Source organism: Felis catus, chromosome C1 (genome assembly GCF_018350175.1).
Source record: "Felis catus isolate Fca126 chromosome C1, F.catus_Fca126_mat1.0, whole genome shotgun sequence".
NCBI classification, from domain to species: domain Eukaryota; kingdom Metazoa; phylum Chordata; class Mammalia; order Carnivora; family Felidae; genus Felis; species Felis catus.
The window spans coordinates 8,369,169-8,394,034 of NC_058375.1; the positions used below are offsets into that span (position 1 = coordinate 8,369,169).

Here is a 24,866-nt window from a genome sequence, read left to right on the forward strand (position 1 = left end):
TCAAGGCTGTTAGTCAGGATAACCATAGGGCCCATTTTGCTTCTAATCTCTCAAGAATCATCATCCTGTGTTGTCTCATGTCCAGATTCTTGTTTTATATAGTTTCTCTTATTTTTTTGTTAGTTTTATGGAGAGGGTAAATCTAGATTTCATCTTATCACTGCATCGTGTCCAGAAGCAGATATCACTCCTGTTTGTATTTTATTTATTTATTTTTTATTTTTTTTTCAACGTTTTTATTTATTTTTGGGACAGAGAGAGACAGAGCATGAACGGGGGAGGGGCAGAGAGAGAGGGAGACACAGAATCGGAAACAGGCTCCAGGCTCCGAGCCATCAGCCCAGAGCCCGATGCGGGGCTCGAACTCATGGACCGTGAGATCGTGACCTGGCTGAAGTCGGACGCCCAACCGACTGCGCCACCCAGGCGCCCCTCAAGTAGAGTTTTAAAATACAAACAGGAGGGGCAGAGGGGCACCTGGGTGGCGCAGTCGGTTGAGCGTCCGACTTCAGCCAGGTCACGATCTCGCAGTCCATGGGTTCGAGCCCCGCGTCGGGCTCTGGGCTGATGGCTCGGAGCCTGGAGCCTGTTTCCGATTCTGTGTCTCCCTCTCTCTCTGCCCCTCCCCCGTTCATGCTCTGTCTCTCTCTGTCCCAAAAATAAATAAAAACGTTGAAAAAAAATTAAAAAAAAAATAAAACTCTACTTGACCAGCCTGGTTAACATTTTTGTTATTATGAAGAATAGCTTGTGTTAAGTGCACACTGAATAGCAGTGTAAAACTGCGTAAGTGGAAGCTGGTTTGAATTTAGAATTTGCAGTGAATAATTGAGAATTGGGAGATGATGTAGTATTTGACTATAATTGATTATTATCTGTGTTGAGCAGGGTCTCAACCTTGACTGTACGTTTGAATCACCTGGGAGATTTTTAAATACTGATGACTCAGCCCCACCCCAGAAATTCTGGTTTAATTTGTCTAGAGTATGGCCTGGGCATCAGGAGTTTTGGAAGCCCCCAGGTGATTTAACATGGAGCCAAGGTAAAGAGCCCTGTGGAGGTGGGTAGCTCCTGCTCCTCTTCCAAGTATCAACAGTACAACCCACTTCTGTCTTTCCTCTCCCCTTCCAGCAAAGTCCAGGTTCTATATGGGGGGACAGACCTCTTTGATTACGAGGTGCGCAGAACCTTCAACAATGACATGCTCCTGGCCTTCATCAGCAGCAGTTGTATCGCTGCCCTCGTCTACATTCTCACCTCCTGCTCAGGTAGGCCTCCTTGGAAGGCCCAGCAGGAGCCAGCCCCTTTCTCTCCTGCCTGTGTGCTCCTGTCCGGCCAAAGCCTGCCTTCTCCAGAATGCCAGAAATCATCTCAAATCCATTGTGTCAAAGGATTCTGGGGAAGGGTGCTCAGAAATCACCTTCCAACCCCAGGCAGGTGGACTGAGGTCCAGAGGCAGTTTGGGCCATACCTGAGGGCCCCTGCTCCTGGGACCTCATGTGGTTAACCTTTTGCCCTTTGACCATCGTTTTCTTGCTAAAAATTTGGTTTTGGGGAGTCTGGAGTACTGGACCCTTCCTTATGGATTATTCTGTAGCCTGTTTTACAGTCCCAGTGCAGCTGCCCTTCTGTCCCCAAGGTCACTTTAACAGCATCATCTTTCCATGTACCCTGGCTGCTTCTCACTGCATATACAGTGGGTACTCTCTATTGCCCAGGTGAACAACAGATTAGTAATACCTTCACAAATGGAAAAGACACTCATTCGTCCATGTAACAAATATTAATTGGGCACCAACTATGTGTCAGATGCTCTGAGGTGCCAGGGATACAGTGGTGAACATCACAAACACATTTCCTACCCCCACGGAACCTCTAGTCTACTGGGGTGATAGATGTTAAACATATAATAATTCCCTACTAGCAATTGAGGTAGGTTCTGCAAAGATGAGGGCCTATGAACCACCTACTCAGGTGGCTTCCTCTGCCACTCGGGCTCCTGCCTGGCTCCTTCTTTCTGGGCGTGAGAACTGTGCAGGGCACACCCAGGGTAGTGCAGGGCTGCCACAGGACCCAGCCGTGTCCCTGAAGGGTGTGTGTTCTGCTGGATCCTCCCACTGTATCCCCTCTTGCCCTGCCCAGTGTTCCTGTCCTTTTTCGGGATTGCCAGCATCGGCCTCAGCTGCCTGGTGGCTCTCTTCCTGTACCATGTGGTCTTTGGAATCCAGTACCTGGGCATCCTCAACGGGGTGGCTGCTTTTGTGATAGTGGGCATTGGTGAGTTGCTTCTGTGGCATGGTGGGAAAGGTGGAAAGGAGGCCAAGATTTGGAAACAGGGGCCTCGTTCTGGAGACAGGGACTGGGGAGGGCAGGGAGAATGGAGGGCAGGGCTTGGATTTCGAGTGGGTAGATCCAAAGTTGGATGGGTCTTTCCAAACTCCAGACTGAGAAGCAGGACTCCCCTGAAGCCTGACCTCTTGGGGCAGACTCAGGATTGGGCTAGGCCCAGCTTGGGCCTGATTCTGGATATAGCAAAATGATCCTGAGCCTGCCCCTGCTGGCCTGGGACTCCCTCCCATAGGTGTGGACGATGTCTTTGTATTCATCAACACCTACCGCCAGGCTACCCACCTGGAAGACCCACAGCTGCGGATGATCCACACCATCCAGACGGCAGGCAAGGCCACCTTCTTCACCTCCCTGACCACGGCCGCTGCCTATGCAGCTAATGTCTTCTCCCAGGTGCGAGACTGCCTTTGTCCCTGGCCCCGTCTCTTCCTTCCCCCCACCACGAGCCCTGGACTCTGCTCCTCCCACATGCCCCACATAGCTTTTGCCTCAAGGCACTTGCCATGTCCCTAGACACCATTCTGGCTACTAGTCACCATTACCAGAACTTAACAAATGGTAGTCATCCAACCTCTGCCCTGAAGGGTATGTGGCAATTTCCAAAGCTCTTCCACATTTAGTTTTCAAGACATAGGACGAAGGTACAATTGCATCCTTATTTTCCAAATACAGAAACTGAGGCCCAGAGAGGTAGAGCAACTTCCCCAAGGTCACACAACTGGTAAGTGGTGGCCTATCAAGCCCCCTGACCCTCCGTCCAGAGCTCTTTCCAACCACCGGCTTCACACTGTGTTGTCACCCCTCTCGCTGACGTCCCTCTCCCCTGGCCCCATGCTCCTTCAGGCCTCTGAGTTGGGCTCAGGAGAAGAGTCTGAGTTGGGGCCAGGGCCTTGGTGCCGACAGAACCTGAAAGGCAGTGAGCCCACCTGAGCCTTCAAAACATTTAATGACCTGGGCCAGGTGTCCCATCGAGAAACCACTAGATGCTTTGGGATTATCCAGGCCGTGCTAGAGAACTGCATCCAGAACACAGGCAGAGCTGGGCTCTAGTTCCACCTTTGTGATGGGCCACGTGACCTCCAGACCTCTCTGAGCCTCACTTCCCTCCTGTGTAGCTTATTCAGAGACTAAAAGGAGATGATTGTCCCAAGTTTTTCACAAACAGTGAAGGCTTGTCTGCTGTTGGTTACAGTTTCCTTCTGAGCGCCACATCCCTGTGAGGGTCCCTGGGACACGCTGGAGCACACCCGTTATTCCTCGGCCCCAGGAGCATATGTGAACATTCTCTTCCTTACCCTCATTAACACACAGCCTGGTGTCTAACGTGCTGTCTTCCTCTGATTGTCAGTCGCTCCTGGAATGACTGCTATCGAGCACTTGCTCCGAGTCAGGCACCGCTGTGGCCAGTGGGCTGCAGCATGGACACCAGTCTCCGACCCAGAGCTGGGAGTGTCCCTCCCCTGCTGGGTCCCCTGACACCAGCCCTTGCCTTTTGATGTCCTCCTAGTTCCCGTGGCTGGCAGCCTGGCAGCCTGAGCCTCCTCATCCCGTCTCCGGCTGGTCCGGCTGCAGGGTCTCAGACTCCCTGGGCTCCAGGCCTGATCAGCCTCACATCCCACCCTTACCTCTCCATTGCCAGATCCCGGCCGTCCATGACTTTGGCCTGTTCATGTCTCTCATCGTGTCCTGCTGCTGGCTGGCTGTGCTGTTCACCATGCCTGCTGCCCTGGGCATCTGGAGCCTTTACATGGCACCGCTGGAGAGTGCCTGCCAGACCAGGTGAGCAGGTGGGCAGAGGCGTGGAGGGGGGGGGGCGGCGGCGAGGGGGGAGGGGGCGTGTCTTCCGGGGCCACTCAGCATACCACCTTCTCTTCTACAAGCTCTGTGATCCTTTATTGAGCACCTTCTGTATGCCCAGTTCTATGCTGGGTGCTACTGGAGGACCAAGGAAGGAGAAAAGAACCCTCCCTGATAGTCACCATTTGTGATTACCTGTTCCGTGCCGGGAAGTGGGCAGAGCGCTTTTGCACAAGACCTTATTCCCACCGCCTCCCCGTCCCCGGGACCCTCGGATCTGGGTTCCCTTGTTTTGCCGGCCTTACCCACGAGGAAACAAGGGCTGAGAGAGGGTGGGTGACATTCTCAAGCTCACCCATTCAGTAGGCAGCAGAGCTGAGATTAAAACCTCGTAATCTGACCAGACCCCATGCCCAGGTGCCATACTAAATGTCCCCAGGCTTCTCCTCTCGGCGGAGAAACATATTTAGACACAGTGAGCTGTGTGCAGACGTGAACGGGTCAGGGCCACGGTTGCTGCCAGAGGTCGGGGGGTCTCGCGGCCCGAGTGGTGGGGCAAGGAGGGAGAGCGGGGGAGGCCACATGGGGTCTGGCCTGGGTGGCTGGCTGGGCTTGGGTGCTGGGAATGACAGGGGCTCTGGGCTTGGGGCAGGGCATGCCAGGGCGGGGGTCCCTCTCCCTGGGTCATGGCTGCTGTCACCCTTTGTCCAGAGGAAGGGGGGCACCGAGGGTCTGGGGGGGCAGATGGCACCGGGAAGGAACCAGGCAACAGGCTTCTGGGAGTCTGTGACGCGTGTCTTCGGGAGATGTCCGCAGCAGCCTGAGGCCCGGGCTCACGTGGTGGGCGGGTGGGGGGGGGGTGAGGGGGGTTTGCCCCACCCTCCTGGCACACCCGGGGCCCTCAGGGCTCACCCCTCTCCCCGACTCTGTCCGTAGCTGCCACCAGAAGTGTGGCCGCAAGAGCTCCCTGCACCTCCCCGGGGACGTGTTTGCCGCCCCCGAGCGGGCTGGGGGCAGCCCCACCCAGGGCCCCATGCCCTACCTCGATGATGACATCCCCTTGCTGAATGTGGAGGAGGAGCCAGGTGAGTTCCAGCACAGGCCTGCCCTGCTGACCCTGGCGGGACCCGGGGGCTGTGTCTGTCAGTGAGGTCACTTTCGACGAAGTGATTTGAGGACAGGCGGATCCTGATGGCCCTTGGGGATCCCCCTCGAGCATTTGGGCTTCCCTAGGGAGGGCGGGGACGTGGGTGGGCTTTGATGGGTGTCTGGGCCAGGCCTCTGATGGGCCGCTGTTCTGCCTGGCAGTGTCGCTGGAGCTGGGAGACGTGTCCCTGGTGTCTGTGCCCCCGGAGAGCCTACAGCCAGCACCCGACAGGGGCAGCCGGGGCCAGCTCATTGCCCAGCTGCAGGAGTTGCTGTACCACTGGGCTCTGTGGTCAGCCGTCAAGAGCCGCTGGGTGATCGTGGGTAAGTAGCTCTCCACCCTCCTTCCCCTGTGTCTTGTGGTGGGATCCCAGCCCCCTCCTGCAAACGAACCTGGGTTAGTGTCTCACTCTCTGGGCCTCCCCCCTTCCTGTGTAGAATGGAGCCGGTCCCACAACAGCTGTTGTTTATTGAGCACCTACTACGCGCCAGTCATCATGCTGGGAGGGAGAGCAGAGCCCTCAATGCTTGGGCTCCAGAGTCAGACCACCCGGTCAGACCAGTCAGTCACCAACTGGGTGACCAGCCAGTAAGGCTGAGCTGTGAGTCAGTCTGAGCCTCACTTTCCTATCCTGTTTCTGAGGAGGAGAATAGCATCTATCTAGGGGCGCCTGGGGGGCCCAATTGGTTAAGCATCTGACTCTTGATCTCAGCTCAGGTCGTGATCTCACGGTTCCTGAGTTGGATGGAGCAGCACGTCGGGCTCTGCACTGACAGTGTGGAGCCTGCTTGGGATTCTCTCTCTGTCTCTCTCTGTCTCTCTGTGTCTCTCTCTGTCTCTCTGTGTCTCTCTCTGTCTCTCTCTGTCTCAAAAATAAATAAACAAACTTAAAAAAAAGAACAGTATGTATCTAACAAGGCAGTCGTGGGGCAAGTAGGGAACTCAGCCGGGTGTGTGGGGTGCAGTAAGTGCTCAAGAAACATTCAGTGCTGCTGTTATGATAACGATTGACAGCATTTAAGGTTGTGTATAACCAAGCGCGTGTGCCAGCTCTTTATCAACTGTTAAGTGCCCTAAGGTAGTGGCCGATTCTTATCCAGGAGTCTGAGATTGCAGCTTATAGCCTGATCTCCAAACGACACAAATAACATCCATCCTCCCCCAACCCCCCCCTCCCCCGCCACCAAGGACCAGTCCCTGACAAGGCTTCACCCCCAGGCCGGCATACCATACCTCTGCCAGCTCCCTTGGGCCCCCGCCCCACCCTGCCACCCCACAAAGGGAACAGCTCTCACCTGGGGCTGTGGGTGCCTCCTGCGCCCTGGCCCCACCTAGCGCGGCGTCCTCTCCTGGCAGGGCTCTTTGTCTCTGTCCTCATCCTGTCCCTGGTGTTTGCCAGCCGGCTCCGCCCTGCCAGCCGGGCCCCCCTGCTCTTCCGGCCCGATACCAACATCCAGGTGCTGCTGGATCTCAAGTACAACCTGAGCGCTGAGGGCATATCATGCATCACCTGTTCAGGTGAGAGTTCCGTCGGGGTGTCCCCTGTGGCTCCCTGCTCTCTTTGGAGTTTCGGGTCTCCAAGACTGTCAGCCTGAGAGATGTGACGTGTCCAGGCTGTCCGTCACCGTGCAACCTCAGCAAATCGCTGAGCCTGAGTGTTTCCGGGTTTCCTGAAACAGGTATTTACTGGGTGCTGGGGAGACCGCAGTGGGCAGGACAGGCTTCCTGAACTCAGGGAGTTCATTCGCCTGCCAGGGGCCAGTGTTGTAATAGTGGATCTGAGCTGTGATGGAGGAAGAACAGGGCACCTGGGGAGCTCGAGAGAGAAGAGAAGACAGGTGGGCAAGACCAGGGCCAAGTCTGAGAGAGGCAGCCCCGGGAGCTAAGGCCAGCCAGGTAGGCAGGGCCAGGGTCTGGAGGGCTAGAGCGAGGAGTCTGCATTTTATTCTAATTGGCAGGGAGAGCTAGTGGAGGGTTTTGAGCACAGTAGGGCTGTGATGGAGTCTCCCAGGCACTGTGTAGAAGTGGTTGGTAGGGCCAGGGTGCAAGCTGGCTGGGAGACCAGGTAGGAGGCCAGTGCCCTCATCTGAACTTGAGATGGTGGGCCTGAAGCCAGCGTGCTTATGGGGGCAGCAGAGCCATGAGGTTTTTAGGAGGTGAAAGCCATAGGATTTGGGGATGGAGTTGGTGTCAGGGATGAGCAAAGAGGTGAGTTAAAGATGTCTCCTCACCTTAGAGGTAGTCTGGTCCAGAGGAGAGCCTGAGGTCAGCGTTGGGGGCAGGGAAGTTGGCCAGGTCAGTTAGAACCAAAGGAGAAGATGCTTGGGCAAGTGCTTCCTGCTCCTAGGAGAGGATCCGCTGACCGCTCTAATTGCCTTCGTTTAGTTAGGGCAGTGTCCGTATTAACCTGGCCTTCCCCTTGGTATTGGCATTAGCCAAATGCATGATAATCGAGTGTGGCTCAGGGAGGTGCCTGAAGAGCCCCTCCTAAATTGGAGCCAACCCCCTCCCCCCCACTCCTGCCACATCCCCGGCTCCTCTCCTGCCCGCCCGGGCACATGCATCAAACTCCATTACTACTGCCGCTATGAGGCCACCTGCCATCCCTCAGGGCCCAGAGTCAAAAAGCCACATCCACTACCATTTCACAGATGGACAAAACCCAGGATAGTGCCGAAACTCCTGGAATCATCTGGAGAAGGGCCAGGATGCCGGCCCAAGTCCAGCCCCCAGCCCCTTGTAGCTCTCAGCATTCTGAACTGCCTCTCAGAGGGACCTGTTCATGTTGTCCCAAAAAGGGCTTGCAGGGCCAATGAGACTGGATCTGAATGAGGCTCTGCCTCTCACTTCCTTTGCGGGTCACGGCACCTCCCTGAACCTCTGCTTTCTCCTTTGTCAAGCAGGGTTAATGATAGCGACCTTCTAGAATTATTGTGAAGATTGCATCTTTGAAGGTGTCAAATTTCTCTCATTAGAAAACAACAAAGAAAACAGAAAATTCATCCGCGGTGGTTGAGGCAAAACGAGACAGTCCCCTGTCATCTGTGCTAGTTGATGATGTTCCTTTTCTCATTGTTCCCACTAATTGAGCATTTATCACGAACCAGACATGTAGCCACGTGTACGAGGTGCAGCACCCCGTCTGGTCCTTCCACCACCCTCTGGAGATTCGGGGTCACCCCGTTTGCCAGAGCAGGGACGTGAGGCATGGCGAGGAGGACGAGGGAATGCGTCTGCATGTCTTTCTCCTTTCTGACAGGTGCCTTTCTTTTGCCTTAAGATTCCTGCGAAATCAGGGGCGCCTGAGTGGCTGAGTCGGTTAAGCATCCGACTTTGGCTCAGGTCACGATCTCGCAGTTCAGGAGCCCGAGCCCCCACGTCGGGCTCTGCGCTGACAGCTCGGGGCCTGGAGCCTGCTTCGGATTCTGTGTCTCCCTCTTTCTCTCTGCCCCTCCCCTGCTAGAACTCTGTGTCTCTTTCTCTCTCAAAAAAAATAAACAAAAAAAAATTTTAAATAAAGATTCCTGCAAATTCGATATTTGGCACTTTTTCAGTTCCATCCCATTTCTTTCAGACCCCTGACACTCCTCCCCCTAAGCTGAGAGCCCTGAGGCCCATGTCCCTGGGGCTGTTATCCATCCCAGTCTCTGCCCTCCCCTGCCAGGCTCAGCCAGGGAGGCCCTGTGTCCCTAATGACGTGTGGGGGGGCAGGTCTGTTCCAGGAGAAACCCCACAGCCTGCAGAACAACATCCGGACGTCCCTGGAGAAGAAGAAGCGGGGCTCAGGGGTCTCCTGGGCCAGCCGGCCTGAGGCCACCCCACAGGGTAAGTGGGGCATGTGTTCTGGCTGGGGTGGGGGCTCTGGGGGATCCTGCCTGATGCTGGGGTGTGGAGGTCCTGTGGAGATAGATGACATTCATTCCCTGGGTCTCCTGGGAGAACAACAGTCTGTGTTCTTGGGGTCACTGAGGAGGGGTTGGGTTGTGGGGGGGGTGACCTCAGGGCCCCTCCTGCCAGCACCACAGCCAGGCTCTGGTGCCCTAGGAACCCGCCGTGCAACAGATCCACCCTGAGTGTCTGGGGGAAGACAGGGGTGTCCTGAGCCCTGGAGGGTGGCTCATCCCTGCCCGGGTCTCTGTCACAGATGGGGTGCTGGGACACGTGTAGGAATCAGCCCCCACCCTGAGGCAGTTTTGTGTGTCCTTGTCATCCCCTGGCTGTCGTCACTCCTCTGTGCCTACCACTGTCACTCCCAGCTCCGGCCCCACCGCTCAGCCCGCGCCCCGCCCTGGGTGGCACTGCCCACATTGCTTGCACCTTGTCACCACGATCCGTACCATCACCGTCACTCCCTCCACCTATGCCGCCACCCCAAACTGGTGACGACTGCCATCTCCCTTTCTTCTGTGCTACCAACCCATCCCCGCGTCCACCACCAGCACCCCCAGCTTGCCGTGGGCTCGGTCCAATAGAGAGGCGCAGAGCCAGCATTCAGAGCTGAGCCCTGATGTGGAACAGAGAGCAGGCTGCTCCGGGGTCAGGGAAGCCGGTCAGGGTGACTGTCTAGCCCTCCTCCATCCTTCGTTTGTCTCCCAGACTCCCCAGGCACCGTGTATGTCTCCAAGGTGAAGAGTAAGGGTCACCCGGCCGTGTACAGGTTCTCCCTCAACGCCAGCCTGCCTGCCCCTTGGCAGATCGTGTCCCCCGGGGACGGGGAGGTGCCCTCCTTTCAGGTGAGTCCGGGCTGCCCGGACTTGAACCGCTGCTGCCGAGGAAGGTGGCCCTCGACGCCGCACTGGCGGGCACTGGCCATGTAGGGAGGGGGAGGCGGGGTCTGCGAGGATGGAGCTGCTACAGGAGATGAGGACCCTCTCCCAGCCAGGTCTGCGGCACCTACAGAGCGGGGACAGCATGGGCTCCCAAGTCAGCCAGACCTGGGTTCGAGTCCTGGCTCTGCCATCTGTAATCTGGGTGTCTTCGGGCAGCTTACTTAATCTCTCTGAGCCTCAGTTTCTTCATCTGTGAAACGGGGTGTGTAAAGCACAGCCAGGGTCGGAGGTCCATGAAGTGAGGCCTGCATGGCATGTAGCACCCAAGACACAGCAAGTGCTGCTCGGCAAGTTACATGTGGTTCTTGGCAGCCGCTCCCGCACCCCAGCAAAGAGCCTCTGAGGGCCAACCCAGGCCCTGTCAGGGGTTACCTGTGTTTCTCTGACATGTTACACCCTCTGGGGGACGTAGTTACCTACATCAGTTCCTGTGTTCAGGCTTTATATTTCCATTTGAAAGATGCCTGTGGCGTTTCCTGACCCTGAGCCTTTGCACTGCTGTTCCCACTTCCCAGAAAGCTTTCCTTCCAGCTTAATGCATGGCAGGCCCCTCACTGACGCCTCAGCGTCACTGTCACCTCCTCACAGGGCCCTGTGCCCGCGCACTTCTCGCTCGGTTCGCCCTCCTCCTCCCCTGCTCGTTTATCCCGTGTCTTATCATCCTGACTCTTTAATTCACAGCCCCTGCAAGAACCCAAAGCCATGGTGATCGGCAGCCCCCCGGGGGGCAGGGACCAAGCCCATGTTGCTGACTACTGTGTGTTCAGGGCCTGGCACACAGTAGGTGCTCAGCTGCAGAAAAGGGCTGAGGCTCAGACAGGGAGGGAAGGATTTGCCCAATGTGCAGACTCGAACCCAGGCCTCCTGAGCCTCTGTCCCCAGCTGTGGGCACGGGGACGGGGTGGGACCAGCCTCGGAGGGGGAGGGCGCGGAGCCTGAGGCCGGGCCCAGGCCGAGGCAGCCCCCCGGAGTCACGTGTCTTGTCTCTGTCGCTCCACTGCCTAGGTGTATAGAGCGCCTTTGGGTAACTTCACCAAGAAGCTGACCGCTTGTATGTCTACAGTAGGGCTGCTCCAGGCGGCGAGCCCCTCCCGCAAGTGGATGGTGACAACCTTGGCCTGTGACGCCAAGCGGGGCTGGAAATTTGACTTCAGCTTCTACGCGGCCGCCAAGGAGCAGCAGCACACCCGGTAACAGAGCATCGCGGATAAGCCGGTGTCCGCCAGCCCGGCCCCCTTCTCTCCAGGGATGTCAGCAGACGCCTTTAGGAAGCCCCTGTCCGCGTGCACACACGCGTTCAAGTGGTTCTGTGCCCGGGACCGGGGCGCGGGGAACACAGGCACGGAGGACGGCCCGTGACCTGCTCTGCCGCTCTGCCTCATGCTGGCTCCGTAGCTCCTTCGCGAGCCTCACGTGCTGGCCTCTTTCCAGGGTTCAGGGGTCTACTCAGATGCCCCCCCCCCCGGGGAGAGGCTGTCCCCCCACCCCGCCTCCATCCAGAAGAGCCACACCCGCTCTCTCTCCCTGCGAGGGACCCCCTGCTCCCAGTCTGGCCCCATCACCACCTGGAAACACACTGACCGGCTGGTTTATAAGCTGTGTTGCGTCAGGAGCATGTGGGCATCCTTCCATGGGCGCCCTGACTGCTTCCTCTGCTCCGTCCCTCGCACCTGGCACGACGTCTTGCACACAGGGGGCGCTCGGCTAACACTTGCCGAATGAATGGACGTGTGCGCTCCGTACGTCCTCTCGAAGGCACTCTTCACATTCTCTCCCAATATAATCAATTCAGAAAACACCGCCCTCCCCCCCGCCCCGACCATAAGGAGACAGGAGAGGGATTGTGTCTATTATACTTACCTGTCGTATCCCCAGGCCCTGCCTAGTGCCTGGTATGACATAAGTGCCCCAAAATACTTAATGAGTGTTGGGATTCTGTGCCTGTGCACTAGAGGGGGGGGGGGTCTCTGAGCAGCTGGGGGCACCTCTTTCCCAGGTTTTATCCCTGTGTTCTGACCCCACATTCATTTCTCCATTGAGGCTGTATTTTATCGTTCATTCACGTAACAAACGTGGGGCACCGACTGTGTGCCGGCACCGTGCTAGTCCTGGGGATACGGTGGTAAACAGGACAGATGTGGGTCCTACCCTTAGGCCGGCTAGCGGGAGACAGCAGCTAACAAGTCAGCCGTGATGTCGTTACAAATGATAATACGTGCCCAGAGAGCAGCAGTGCGGTCCCTGTGCTGGTGACACATGGGGCTATGGTGTCTGACAGCCTGGCCTCAGGGCACCAGGCACCCACAAAAGCTGGACTCCACTTGAGGCAGAGGGCAGTGGTGCAGAGGTTGGGGGGGAGTGGGGAGGTGACTGAGACGGGTTCCCTGGGTCCTTCCAGCCTCGGGTACCCTGGCTCGGGCAGTGGGGGTCCCTCTGCCCGCTCTCCCCTGAGGCCAGGGCTGGGCTTGCTCTGCAAGGACACAACGGCAACTGGGATCAGGCTGCCTGGACGAGCTTAGAACATTCTAGAAAGAACCTTGAGCTCCATCAGGTCCAGTGGTGAACAAGCTAACCGCGGAACCCTTGCTTCAGACAGAATCTTGAGGCTCAGTGACTGTTCAGGTTAAGGTGAGGGTGCCTCTGAGCAGGAACCCTGAGGCTGGCCCGGGGGCCCCTCTGTGAACTCTTGCACCCCCTGCAGGGCGGTTTGGAAACCTGGTCTTCACCCCTCACGCAGCAGGTGGGGAGACACGCAGAGGGGAAGGCTGTGAGGCAGCCCTGGGGAGAGCCTTGGCAGTGGCCAGACTAGAAGTGGCCTCCAGAGCCCAGCCCCCAACCTGAGACCACATCCTTGTGCTGGGGGACCCGAGTCCGTCCCCTGCACTCTTCTAGCCCCTGCTCGCAGCCACACATGGCTGTGCTTGCCTCACCTCCCAGGCTCCTCCCCGCCTTCCCAGCCTCAGCCCGGCTCCTTTGCCTCCACAGGAAAGTGTACTTTGCTCAGTCCCACAAGCCCCCTTTCCACGGGCGTGTGTGCGCCGCGCCTCCAGGCTGTTTGCTCAGCTCCAGCCCCGACGGCCCCACCAAAGGCTTCTTCTATGTGCCCAGTGAGAAAGGTACGTGCACGGGGAGGCTGCCTTGGGGCCTGGGGAGGCCGGGCCCCGCCCTCCTGTACAGACGTGACTCCCTCTGCAGTGCCCAAGGCCCGCCTCTCGGCCACCTTCGGCTTCAACCCCTGCGTGAACACCGGCTGCGGGAAGCCAGCCGTGCGGCCGCTGGTGGACACCGGGGCCATGGTCTTCGTGGTCTTTGGCATTATTGGCATCAACCGCACGCGGCAGGTGGACAACCATGTCATCGGAGACCCGGTACGTGGGCCCACTTTGAGCAGATGCCGGAGGACCCGACTGCACCAGGGTCACAAACCAGGCTCGGGTGGCCACTAGCCCTGCTCCCCACACCCCCTCCTGTCTCCTTTGCTCACCGAGCTCAGACGGGACCACCATGGGCTCTTGAGGGCACTGTTTCTCTTGAGGAGTGATCAGGGTTGAGCTCTTAGAATCACCCAGGAATCTGGGTACATTTTGGGCCTGAGCTGGTTGCCCCCTCACCATGAGGGGCTGGAACGGAGCTGAGGGAGAATGCAGGTGTATAAACCCCCTCCTTCTGCAGGAGGCCCTCCCTGCGCCCACAGCCCTTGCTGCGTGCCTGACTGAGGGGCCCTCCGCTCTGTCTCCTCCGTTGTACACACTTGTGCCCTGTGCTGGGCTCTCGGGTGTCTGAAAGGGAGAGACACGGACGGAGCCATGGCTGGGTCCACCTGGCACAGAGTGGGTAAGCAGGGCTGTGGATGTGGTCATAGCTCCTGCCTTGAGAAGCCAGTCCAGCTGAGTATACAGGAATCTTTCCCGAAGTAATTCGGGAGCCAGAACAGTCTGAGATCTGTGTGATCAGTCTAGACCGAGGATCCCGAGGTGTTTAGAGGAGGGTGGGGAGGTGAGGAGGGGACAAAGCACACTGGGGAAGTGGGTGAAGGATTTGGATGTGCAGAGGGAGGGGAGGGAGCAGGAAGCCCCCGTGAGAGCCTGTGGGTAAAAGCAGGGGTGAGCCCGGGGGGCTCACCGTGCAGGGTGGGCAGTGGTGGGAGCCCTACAGAGTGGACTCGGGCAGGGACCTCAGGCAACTGTGCCCGGGGCTCCAGCACAGTGTCTGTGATGGTGGTGGGAGCTTCGGAGGTTCTGGCCCCGGGGGCAGGGCCCAGGGCCGAGTTCCTGACTCACTGAGCAGCCTGTGCCCGCTTGTGTCTCCTTGGGAAAGGGCAGTGTCATCTATGACAGCAGCTTTGATCTCTTCAAAGAAATTGGGCACCTGTGTCGCCTCTGCAAGGCCATCGCGGGGAACTCGGAGCTGGTGAAGCCAGGCGGGGCCCAGTGCCTTCCCTCAGGTGCGCAGGGGGGAGGACAGGCTGGGGAGGCTCCACGGGTGGACAGCCGTGAGCACACGTGTGCCTGGCGCGTGTCCTGCAGACATGCATCTGTGCCTGAATTTGCATCCGCGCTGGGGTGAGGGGTGCGTGACTCTTCCCGAGTGGGCTCATGCGTGAACATGAACAGGTGCAGACGTGCACATGTGTGGGGGCACCTGCAGGAGTAGCTTTTCCAGAACTGGGAGCCAGGGCCGGGGCTGACACAGATGAGGCCCTGCCAGGGCTCTGCTCAAGGGGGCACAAGATGTCCTTTTCCACCCCGATGGCAAGTGACTGTTGTAAGTTGCCTAATGGCACTGCCACTGGTTACAGACACGTTTGAAAGCTGGGGGGGCTGGGGGAAGGGCGTGCACCCTTCCCACACTCTCACCCGGTGGGTGAGGACACACGTCCGGTGGGGGGGGATGGGGTGGGGCAGGGGTGCTCTCCCGGGGTCCCCTCCCCGACCACCTGTCTCCCTTCTCCCCTCAGGCTACAGCACCTCCTCCGTCCTGCAGATGCTGCACCCTGAATGCAAGGAGCTGCCGGAGCCCAACCTGCTCCCGGGGCAGCTGTCCCACGGGGCAGTGGGCGTCAAGGAAGGCCGAGTGCAGTGGATCTCCATGGCCTTTGAGTCGGTGAGCTCCCGTGGCCAGCCAGGCACAGTGCCGAGGGCTCGCCTCACGTGTGTCCCCTGATTCCCCGCCCCCGGCCCAGACCAGAGGGGCTGCTCGGGTCACGTGGTTATGAGTGTCAGCATCGGGTGTTAAACCAGGGCCACCTGACCACAGGGCGCTGCCCTTTCTCTGATTTCAGCTGTCTGCCGGTTCCCACCCGCCCAGGGTGTGTGTCGTTTTGCAGCCTCTGGGCTGGGGAGCAGATGGGCTGGGGAGAAGATGAGGTTGGGGGCTGGTGAGAGTCTAGGATGCTCCCCTCTGAGGGCCCCTTTGGGGGGCCTGGTTGTGGGTCGCAGAGCCAGGTGCTGGGCCTGCCCCGGAAGAGCTTGGAAGCCAAAGGACCAGCCATCCACGCACATCACTACTTCCTCTCTCATCCTGACACTCCCTGGACTCCCACGTGCACACGCACGCACACGCACGCACACGTGAGCACATGAGAACCCTGACTTGGGCATCTGCGGACCTCAGGGCCCTGGCACTTCGCTCCACGAGGCTTCCCAAGCCCGCCCCTGCTGTCCGTGTGCCGAGACCCAGGGTCCGGCTCCACCTCTGATCCTGGTGTGCTCTGTGTCCTTGAGCAAATCACGTATCCCTGCCGGCCTCAGGTTCCTCCTCTGCAGAACGGGGTCCGTGAGGATACACGTGAAGGTCCCAGAGCAGGGTGAGTGCCTGCCTCTTCCCCCGAACGGCGCCTCAGAGCTGGGGGCTGTGAAGCAGACTCACGCTGCAACCAGGAGACGAGCAGCTTGCTGGGCAGCGACAACAGCTATGATGGGGAAGCACCGAGGCCTTGCAGAGCCCAGCAGAGGCCTGTCTTGGTTAATCAAAGAAGGGCTCCTGGAAGAGACAGAACCCTAGTGAGAGCCTTGAAGGCCAAGTGGGAGCCGGCTGTGCAGGCAGAGGGAACAGCGTGTGCAGAGGGCGTGGCGTGAGAGCGAGGGGGCTCTGGGAGCTGCAGCGGGCTCTGCTAGAAAGGGACGGGGACTGTGGTTACATCAGAACCTGCTGCCCTTGTAAGGATCGCACGTGCACTCAGAGGCTGGTGGGAGGTAATCCTGGACTGTGGCACCCTCCGCCCCCACGCACAGCATCCTCTGTGTGCAGGTGGCCAAGGGCCGGCCGCATCTGCCACAGAGCAGACTGGCTGTCACCTGGGAAGGGTGAGTGGGCACCGCCCCCTGCCCGTCTCACTGACTCATGTGCCCCACAGACCACGTACAAGGGCAAGTCCTCCTTCCAGACATACTCCGACTACCTGCGCTGGGAGAGCTTCCTACAGCAGCAGCTGCAGACGTTCCCTGAGGGCTCAGCCCTGCGCCGAGGCTTCCAGACTTGCGAGCACTGGAAACAGATCTTCATGGAGATCATAGGCAAGTGGCAGCCCTGCCCCCCACGCCGGGGCCGGGCCGGTGGCAGCGGGTGGGGGAGGGGGGCAGGGACAGGGAGGTGACCTGGGCTGGGGAGGGCAGGGCAGGGCCTGTCTGAGCTACAGCCTGTCACCTCCTCAGTCCTGGCCAAGAGCCCTGAGGCAACCAGATCGGAGGCCAGAACTGGGGTCTCCTGCCCTGGGGTACCTAGCCACGTTCTCTGATCTTGAATCTGGCCGCCTAGAAAGTAACAGTGATCACCACATGGCAGGTCTCTGTCATGCTGGGCCTTCCCGGTGCCACGCCCCGTGCCGAGGGCCTGACCCACGTTCCCTCTAAACTCCCAACAAGGCCTGTGGGGTAGGGGCTGTGATTGCCCTCTTTTACGGGTGAGGCTCAGGGAGGTCATGGCTTGCCCAGAGTGACACAGCTAGTGGTGACCGTGTCCTCCCGTGGAACCCCAGTAACCTCGGAACCACGGAGGGGAGGGGGGCCTGTAGGCGCCGCACCCACGAAGCCCAGCTGAGGACCGTCTGCTCTTGCCTTCCAGGGGTGCAGAGCGCCCTGTACGGCCTGGCCCTGTCCTTGCTCATCTGTGTGGCCGCCGTGGCCGTGTTCACCACCCACGTGCTCCTCCTGCTGCCTGTGCTCCTGAGCATCTTGGGTATGTGGCAGAGGGGTGACAGGCATCAGGCTGTGGGGCCAGGAGTGGGCAGGGGCCTTGCTAGTGGCCTCCGGTCGGCAGGTTTCTCTCCACCCTTAACTGTCACATCTCCTCGGTGAAGGTTTCGCAACCACCCCCACCTCCCTCCCAGGCAGAAAGACCCTCAGCCATAGGCGTGCATAGGACGGTGCCCCACGGGCGTGTGTGCTCCCGCAAGGGAGCCGCGTGTCACCGGGTAGTAGCTCCTGGCCCAGTGACCCCTTGCCGCACCTGTCCCCCCCCACTTGGAGCGTCCGCTTCTCTCTGGCCCTGGCCCTCCTTGTCCCTCCTGTGTCTAGAAGTGGGGGCTCCACTCTAGGCTTGGCCCCATTCCCCGGGGGCCCTCTGAGTTCGCCCAGGACCCCTCCAGGACTGTGTGGGTGAGGCTGGGTCCAAGCTGCCTCCCCCCCTGCCCCCTGCAGGCATCGTCTGCCTTGTGGTGACCATTATGTACTGGAGCGGCTGGGAGATGGGTGCTGTGGAGGCCATCTCCCTGTCCATCCTCGTCGGCTCCTCCGTGGATTACTGCGTCCATCTAGTTGAGGGCTACCTGCTGGCCGGAGAGAACCTGCCCCCGCACCAGGCTGAGGTGAGCGACCTGCCAGTCCTACCCCAACGCATCTCCCGTCCCCGGTGCAGCGGAGGGACCCTCCAGGACAGCTGGACATCCCTGGTGCCCAGCTCCCAACCAGACTGCGTTCCAGGGGCTGAGGTTTCCACGGCCAGTCTCCTCGCCCAGGGGACTCGGGTCCTAAGGCATTTCCACCGAGCAGCGCTCCGGGCCTTGGGCGGGTCCATCCCCCAGCCTGTTTCTCTAATGAGCATAAGGGGTTGGACCTGTTGATGCCCAAGGGCCCTTCCTGCTTCCCTGTGTCCGAGTCTCATTCTCCAGCCTGGGGAGCAGGGCAGGCTGTTCCAGTCGTGACTCTGAGGCCACCAACCACCCGTCTGGACCTCTCGGCTTAGTGAGAATGTAGTCACGTACTCTGTGCCCACACCAGCTCTGGGTGGTGTGGTGTGGGTGGTGTGGTGGTGTGAAAACGCTCATAAATACATGAATCAGCTATGTGTTTAGGTGCTTTTGGTCAAAAGAAAGAGGTCCGTCCCAATCAGGGCCATTTGTGAGGACCTACTATGCAAATCAGCCTTAGCCTGGTCGTCATAGCAACCTTTAAGCGCCTGCCTGTGCGCCCTCTTCAGGGAGTTGGTTCATCTTCACACCCACCCTGGGGAGCAGGTGCTGTTACTGGCCCCATTTATGGAGGCAGAATTGGGGGCCTCCAGGAGCGGGCTGGCCCCAGGCGGGGAGGGATCCCGCTGGCATGTCCGTCCCTGGCCCCAGCTCTTGCCCTCACCCCACACCAGGACGCCCACTCACAGCGCCAATGGAGGACACTGGAGGCCGTGCGGCACGTGGGAGTGGCCATCGTCTCCAGCGCCCTCACCACGGTCATCGCCACGGTGCCCCTCTTCTTCTGCATCATCGCCCCATTTGCCAAGTTCGGCAAGATCGTCGCGCTCAACACAGGCGTCTCCATCCTCTACACGCTCACGGTCAGCACGGCCCTGCTTGGCATCATGGCCCCCGGCTCCTTCACCCGGACCAGGACTTCCTTCCTCAAAGCCCTGGGCGCTGTGCTCCTGGCGGGGGCCCTGGGGCTGGCCGCCTGCCTCATGCTCCTCCGGAGTGGCTATAAGATCCCCCTGCCCACTGGGACCTCCCTATAGCGCTGGCACTGGGTCCTGACTTAACGCACCTTTTGTCCAGCCGGTGTGGGATGAGGCCCTTTCTCTCTGATCCCAGAGACATGTTTCCTGGCTCGGCTCTAACTCGTTCTGTTCCCAGGCCTGAGCTGGAAAGGCGCCAAGTCGCTCAGCGTGGGAGCCGATGCCCACCTGTGTGGCCCGCACTGCCTTCATCACGGCGCCCAGCCAGAGTTGGATGGGAAGCTGGCTACCACCGTGCCAGACATCCCCTGATAGCAGAAGAGTCCAGCCCCCCTCCATGCCGGGTCACCACGGGGGTGTCCCTCTCACACTGCCTCAGTGCTGACAGCTTTCGCATGAGGGTGTTACAGGGCCCCCGTTCTGCAGATGTGAAAACTGAGGCACCAGGAGGCAAATTGACTGACCTGTAGCTGGGTGGGTGACAGAGCCCAGCTGCCTCCTGAGTCCCATGCTTCCCTCGGGGAATTTGCAGGAAGAGCACAGCGGGTTCAAGGGCAGGGGCCTTGCACCCCCTATCCTATTTTCCCCTTCCCCCAGCTTTATGGCGGCCAGTGCTGGGTGGTCCTGTGGTCCCTCCCAGGCCTTTTGGTCCTGGCCAGAGAGTACAGAGACTGGCCTGGGGTTCTGCATGCCCGACCCTGGCCCCAGCCTCAACAGGCTCCTTCTCCCCGGGGGCTGCAGGGCCCCAACACAGCCTTCCTCACTGATCCAAGTCCCCAGCTCCCCCACTCGACTCTGGGGCCGGAATTGGGGGAGGCAGCCCCTGGGAGATGGGGGCTGATTGTGCCTGCCGGCATCTCACAGCAGATGGTTCCAATCCCAGTGACAGGAAACTGCCGCCATTAACACGAGCATCGTAACATCGCTGGCTCCCCCATATTCTTCAAATCGTGATAACTAAGTATTCGCAGGCGAGGGGGTGGGCCTGGGCCCCCCAGGGACCAAGGTCCCAGAGTGCTCTGCGTACAGGGGCGAGGTTGGGGGCTTTGGGTAGCTCTGTGGGAGTGGGGCTCAGTAGATGTGCCTTCTTTTAAGGGGTTCCTCTGGCTCCTCGGCTGGGGCGTTTTTGAGCACGTCTGGCATGCCGCGTGCTGCACCAGGTACTGGCCTCCTTCCTCGGGGCAGACGCTGCCCCCTGGGCTTTGGGGAGCTGCACACAGCCTGAGCGGGAACTGAGCCCTGAGGGTGAGAAAGGCGTCAAGGGTGGTCTCTGGGCTAGCTCACCTGGCCATCTGTAAATATTAACTGGGGTCCAGGGATGCACAACAGCAGCACAGCACCATGTTCCCACTTAGTGCCCGCCTGGAACCAAGCAGGGACTCGGTATTTGTGCCGGCAACAGCAGACTTTTGGACTGCTGCCCTCCCCCCCCCCCCCATCTATGGTGAAGACAGACACCGAGCAGTTAATGGTACCAGTTACCGTGCCGGACGTCCTTCTGGGGATTTGTGTTAATCTGCTGGGGCTGCCATAACAAAATGCCACCGACTGGGGTGGGGGGCGGGGGCGGCACTTAGACAACAGAAGCTTATTCTCTCACGGTTCTGGAGGCTGGAAGTCCAAAACCAAGGTGTCGGCAGGGTGGTTCCTCCTGGAGGTTCCAAGGGAGAATTTGTTCTGGGCCTTTCTGCTGCCTCCTGTTGGTTGCTGGCAGTCCTTGGTGGTCCTCGGCTTCTGGACACATCACTCCAATCTCTGCCTTCACCTTCTCGTGCTCGTCTTTTCTCTGTGATGTTGACGTCATTTTCCCTTTCTAAGGACGCCAGTGGTATCGGATGAGGGTCTGTCTTAATGACTCGACTTTATCATCTGCGAGGACCCTATTTCCAAGTAAGCTCACATGTGTAGGTGCCAGGGTTAGAATTTCAGTGCGTCTTTCAGGAGGACATTTCAACCCAGAACAGGGCTCAGCCTGCATAGATCCTTCATTAACCTTACAGAGTGGGTGCTAGCATACCCATTTTGCACACGGGGAAACCAAGGCTCTAAGAGATGGACTTGGCTAGGTCACATAGCTAGTTAAGGTGGAGCCAGACTTTACCCCCAGCCAGCTTGCCTCAGGATGTATGCTCGGCCAGTAAGGGCATACTGCCTGTGGGAGAATTATAACAAAGCCTGATGATGGGGACATTCAAGGTTGGTGGTCACATCGAGCGAGAGGCCTATGGTTAGAAAATCTGAGATGGAAACCGTTGAATGTGCACCATACTTCACACTTAAGCACTCTCTCGTCAGCCTTATGTGAAACCTGAGCCCTTGGAGGGCCAGCAAAGAGCACTGTCTCTCAGGGGCAGGTCGTGCTTGGGACCACACAGCCCTGAAGGGGCTGCTCAGGGATTCAGGCCAGGCCGGTGAACCCAGGGCTCTGCAGCGTGGAGGACCCTTCCGGGGTTGTGCCCCTTCCAGTGATCAGCACTGTGGGAGGAGCAGGCAAGCTTCTGGGTGAAGCCCAGGCGGGAGGGGGTGACCGGGAGGCAAGTCAACAAGACAGCCCGGAAGGTGCTCTGAGAAAGGACTGCCCCGTCTGTCTAATAGCCTCTCCAATAACGTAGTTTTAAAGCGGAGGCAAAGTCATTTGCATATCATTTGCATGCAGTCCAAATAATGCCCATTTGTAAAGAAACCCTCTCTTAGCCCATTTCCTTTTAAGAAACAGCTCCTCCTCCTTCCCCTTGGCCTCTGTTTTCTTCAGTGTTGTGGGGGTGTTGAGCAGGCAGCCAGGCCTTGGTGTCGCTGTCACCTCCCCGCAGTTGACTAGGGCTGCCCTGCCTGGGCACTATTCTGGGGACCCCTCTAGCTCTCCAGTGAGTTCGGCTCCCGTCTCACAGATGAACACCTGGGACGCAGAGGGGAGGGCAGTTTCCAGTAGCACCAGGCTTCTCCCGCCACGCCCCCCACCCCACCTCCCTTCCAGGCTTCCCCTCTGTGGGTGGCATTCTCAACTTCGGATCTTTATTTCCTCATCAAAGCTGACCTGTCCTGGTCCCTCAGGCCCTGTGTGGTGACCGCTCTGTCCAGCTCCCGGCCAGGAATGCTCTCCTCACCTGGGGCGGGGGCCGAGGCAAGGCTGAGGGAAGGATGTGGGTGACTATTTGGGCCCACGCACCTGACTGTCTACTTGTCTACAAGTAAATCGCCCTTTAACTTGTTTGTGAATATTTGCACGCAGAGTCCCAGAGGCACTAACTCCCATGAAAAGAACCTTGACCTTCCTTTGCTACTGATGCACAGCTCACGGTTTTAATGAGCTTTTGCTGAGCATTAATGAGATGCCCTTCATTAGCTCGGGCACAGCAGTTATTCTGGGGTCTGTGAAGATGTGCAGGCATTCAGCAGGCCAAGGAGGGCCACGGGACACCAGGGGAGCCCGGCAGAGAGAGACCCTTGTCACCTGCAAAAGTTCCCTGAGCCCCAGCTTCTCTCCCTCCTTCCTTTGGAGGCCAGGAGATACTTATTAATGAGAACCAGCTTTTTTTGGAGTGCCGACTGCGTCCCAGGTCCTATCCATGCATTCTTGGGAATTCTCACAGCTTCAGAAGGGAATGTTTTTGTTCTCTTTCACTGCTGAAGGAAATTGAAGCTCAGAGACAAAAAGTAACTGGGCTGAGATCACACAGCTTGTGAGAGACAGAGCTGGGCTTCCCACCCAGGGCTGTTGGCTCCTGACTATATGTTCTCTGTCCCCTTCAGCCTCTCAGCGTGCACCACCTTTGACCCGAGGGCCAGCTGACAAATGTCCCTCAGTTGCTGTCCCCCGCCTGCATGCTACTCTCAGAAAAAGGAACACCAGGTCTAGAGTTGAGAGTCCAGTGTCCGAGTCTTAGTTCCAGCCCTGCCTGGGTGACCTTGAACAAACCACTGAGCATTGATATAATCCCCTGGGAAATGGGGCAGGGGACAAAACGATGTCCAGAGCTCCGAATCCTTCCACTGCTATGCTGGCAGAATTTGAGTCTCCTGAAGTCCAGCTGTCCTCTTCGTCCACCATCGGTGGCCATCCCAAGTCTCTCTTGTTCCCATCATTGTTCACATCTGACAGGCAGAAGAATACCCATTGGAGCTGTGTGTTCATTTGTCCAACAACTTCCTTGCCGAGCACCTACTGTGTGCCAGGCACCATTCCAGGCCTCAGTGATACAAGGTAACGCAAACACAGACCCAGACCCTGACCTCCTGGACCTTACTGTGGAGGTGGGGAAAATTAACAAAAGAACCCCTCGGGGTGCCTAGGTGGCTCAGTCAGTTGAGTGTCCAACTTCGGCTCAGGTCACGATCTTACAGTTTGTGAGTTCCAGCCCCATGTTGGGCTCACTGCTGTCAGCTTGTTAGCACAGAGCCCACTTCAGATCCTCTGTCCCCTTCTCTCTCTCTCTCTCTCTCTCTCTCTGCCCCTCTTTCACTTACGCTCTCTCAAACGATAAATAAAACATTAAAAAAAAAAAACCCTCAAACACATAACCACAAACAGACAGCAGTGAGGAAGAAGAGTGAGGAGAAAGGGCCCTTTCTGGGACTGGGACTGGGACTGGGACTGGGACTGGGACTGAGGACCAGTTTTCTTGCCTCTGGGGAGTTGATCCCACCAGACACAGGCCTTCTTGAGCCAAAGGACAGCCTACTGCAGGCTGATGTTAGGCATAAAAGAAGGGATTCATTGGATCTTCAAGGGGGCAAGGCTGGAGGCTTTGGGGGCAGCAGACATGGAAAGAGGTAACACGCGGCCCAGGAGAGAACATCTGGCTCAGAGTGACACGCACAACCCACCAGGTGAATCAAAGGGAGCTGAGCGAAGCACGCGGAGTGGCCCTCTGCACAGGCCTCGCAGGCCAGCCTCAGTTCCTGCAGAAAGTTGCTCAGGAAGAACCAAGTCTCCTTTGCCTCTAGAGGAGTTCGGAGCGGTGGTCACACGCACTCCAGCAGGCTAAATACCATTGCCTTTGGCATTCAAGGCTCTGCGGAGTCCTGTGAAATGCCAACCACTCCCAGTGGACGTGAAATAATACGAGCCCAGCCTCCCTCTTCCACACCACACTGTGCCTGAGGGGCTCAGGCTGGCATGGGGCTTGATGTCTTTGACCAGCCCCACCCTCCAAGGCTGCCTGGATTTGCCTTAGAGACTAGGTCTGCATCCCGAGACCAGGTTGCAGCAGATGGCAGAGTGTGCTTCCCAGCCACAAAGAGGTGCTCGGGCCCCCCCACCACCACCACACCCCCAACAGGGGGCTCAAAGGGAGCCTCTTCCTTTCCCCCACCCTCTTCCTAAACTTTACTGTCTCCTTCTTGGCTTCCCCACCTGTAATCTGTCTCCCATACAAGCCCATTCTTCCCTCTCTGGTCACTGCACCTTGATTTTTCTTTGAGGATCTTCCCGCATCCCGGACGTGTGGTGCAGGTGAGGCTGAGGCCACCCTCCTCCATACACACACGCTCCCCCAATTACCCCCTTACATTACCCCCACCCCTCCACCAGGTGAGTGGGTATGTAACCCAAGCCCGGACAATAAGCACATTCCATCTCCTGACCAAAGTGATTGGTGGAGGGATGGGCACCTGACCCAAGGCGGTCCATTGAGTGTCTTCCTGGGGACTTGCTGGAATCATGGGAAAGATATACTGTCTTTTGACTGATATTCCCAAGTTGTGGGAGGAGCCCAGAGCCTGCCTCGAAATGAGGCTAGATCAGAGGAAAGCAGAGCTAAGGGTAAAAGTCAAATTTCTGATCACATTACTTAAACCTCTGGATCCAGCCATGCCTGAAGCTAGACATGCCTAGATTTCTTTCTTAAGCCAATAAATCCCCT

General features: G+C 58.3%; 1 protein-coding gene across 5 annotated transcripts in view; it reads left to right on the top strand.

Moving 5' to 3' along the window:
- The window catches only part of DISP3 (dispatched RND transporter family member 3), a 50,680-nt gene extending 30,751 nt beyond the window's left edge, over positions 1-19,929 (top strand). For 2 of the 5 annotated variants that reach the window (XM_011284494.4, XM_019836154.3), the window contains exons 4-21: positions 1,132-1,268; positions 2,143-2,277; positions 2,582-2,742; positions 3,989-4,128; positions 5,083-5,231; positions 5,455-5,616; positions 6,650-6,811; positions 9,005-9,118; positions 9,890-10,026; positions 11,128-11,312; positions 13,108-13,238; positions 13,318-13,490; positions 14,440-14,566; positions 15,080-15,225; positions 16,478-16,637; positions 17,185-17,298; positions 17,760-17,926; positions 18,703-19,929. In XM_011284494.4, coding sequence (XP_011282796.2) covers positions 1,132-1,268; positions 2,143-2,277; positions 2,582-2,742; positions 3,989-4,128; positions 5,083-5,231; positions 5,455-5,616; positions 6,650-6,811; positions 9,005-9,118; positions 9,890-10,026; positions 11,128-11,312; positions 13,108-13,238; positions 13,318-13,490; positions 14,440-14,566; positions 15,080-15,225; positions 16,478-16,637; positions 17,185-17,298; positions 17,760-17,926; positions 18,703-19,065 — 2,863 coding nt within the window. In that variant the 3' untranslated portion in view covers positions 19,066-19,929. The remainder of the gene's footprint in view (positions 1-1,131; positions 1,269-2,142; positions 2,278-2,581; positions 2,743-3,988; positions 4,129-5,082; positions 5,232-5,454; positions 5,617-6,649; positions 6,812-9,004; positions 9,119-9,889; positions 10,027-11,127; positions 11,313-13,107; positions 13,239-13,317; positions 13,491-14,439; positions 14,567-15,079; positions 15,226-16,477; positions 16,638-17,184; positions 17,299-17,759; positions 17,927-18,702) is intronic. The other 3 variants (XM_045035092.1, XM_045035093.1, XM_019836155.3) reach the window with 3 other exon arrangements.
- The last annotated feature ends 4,937 nt before the right edge of the window (positions 19,930-24,866 follow it).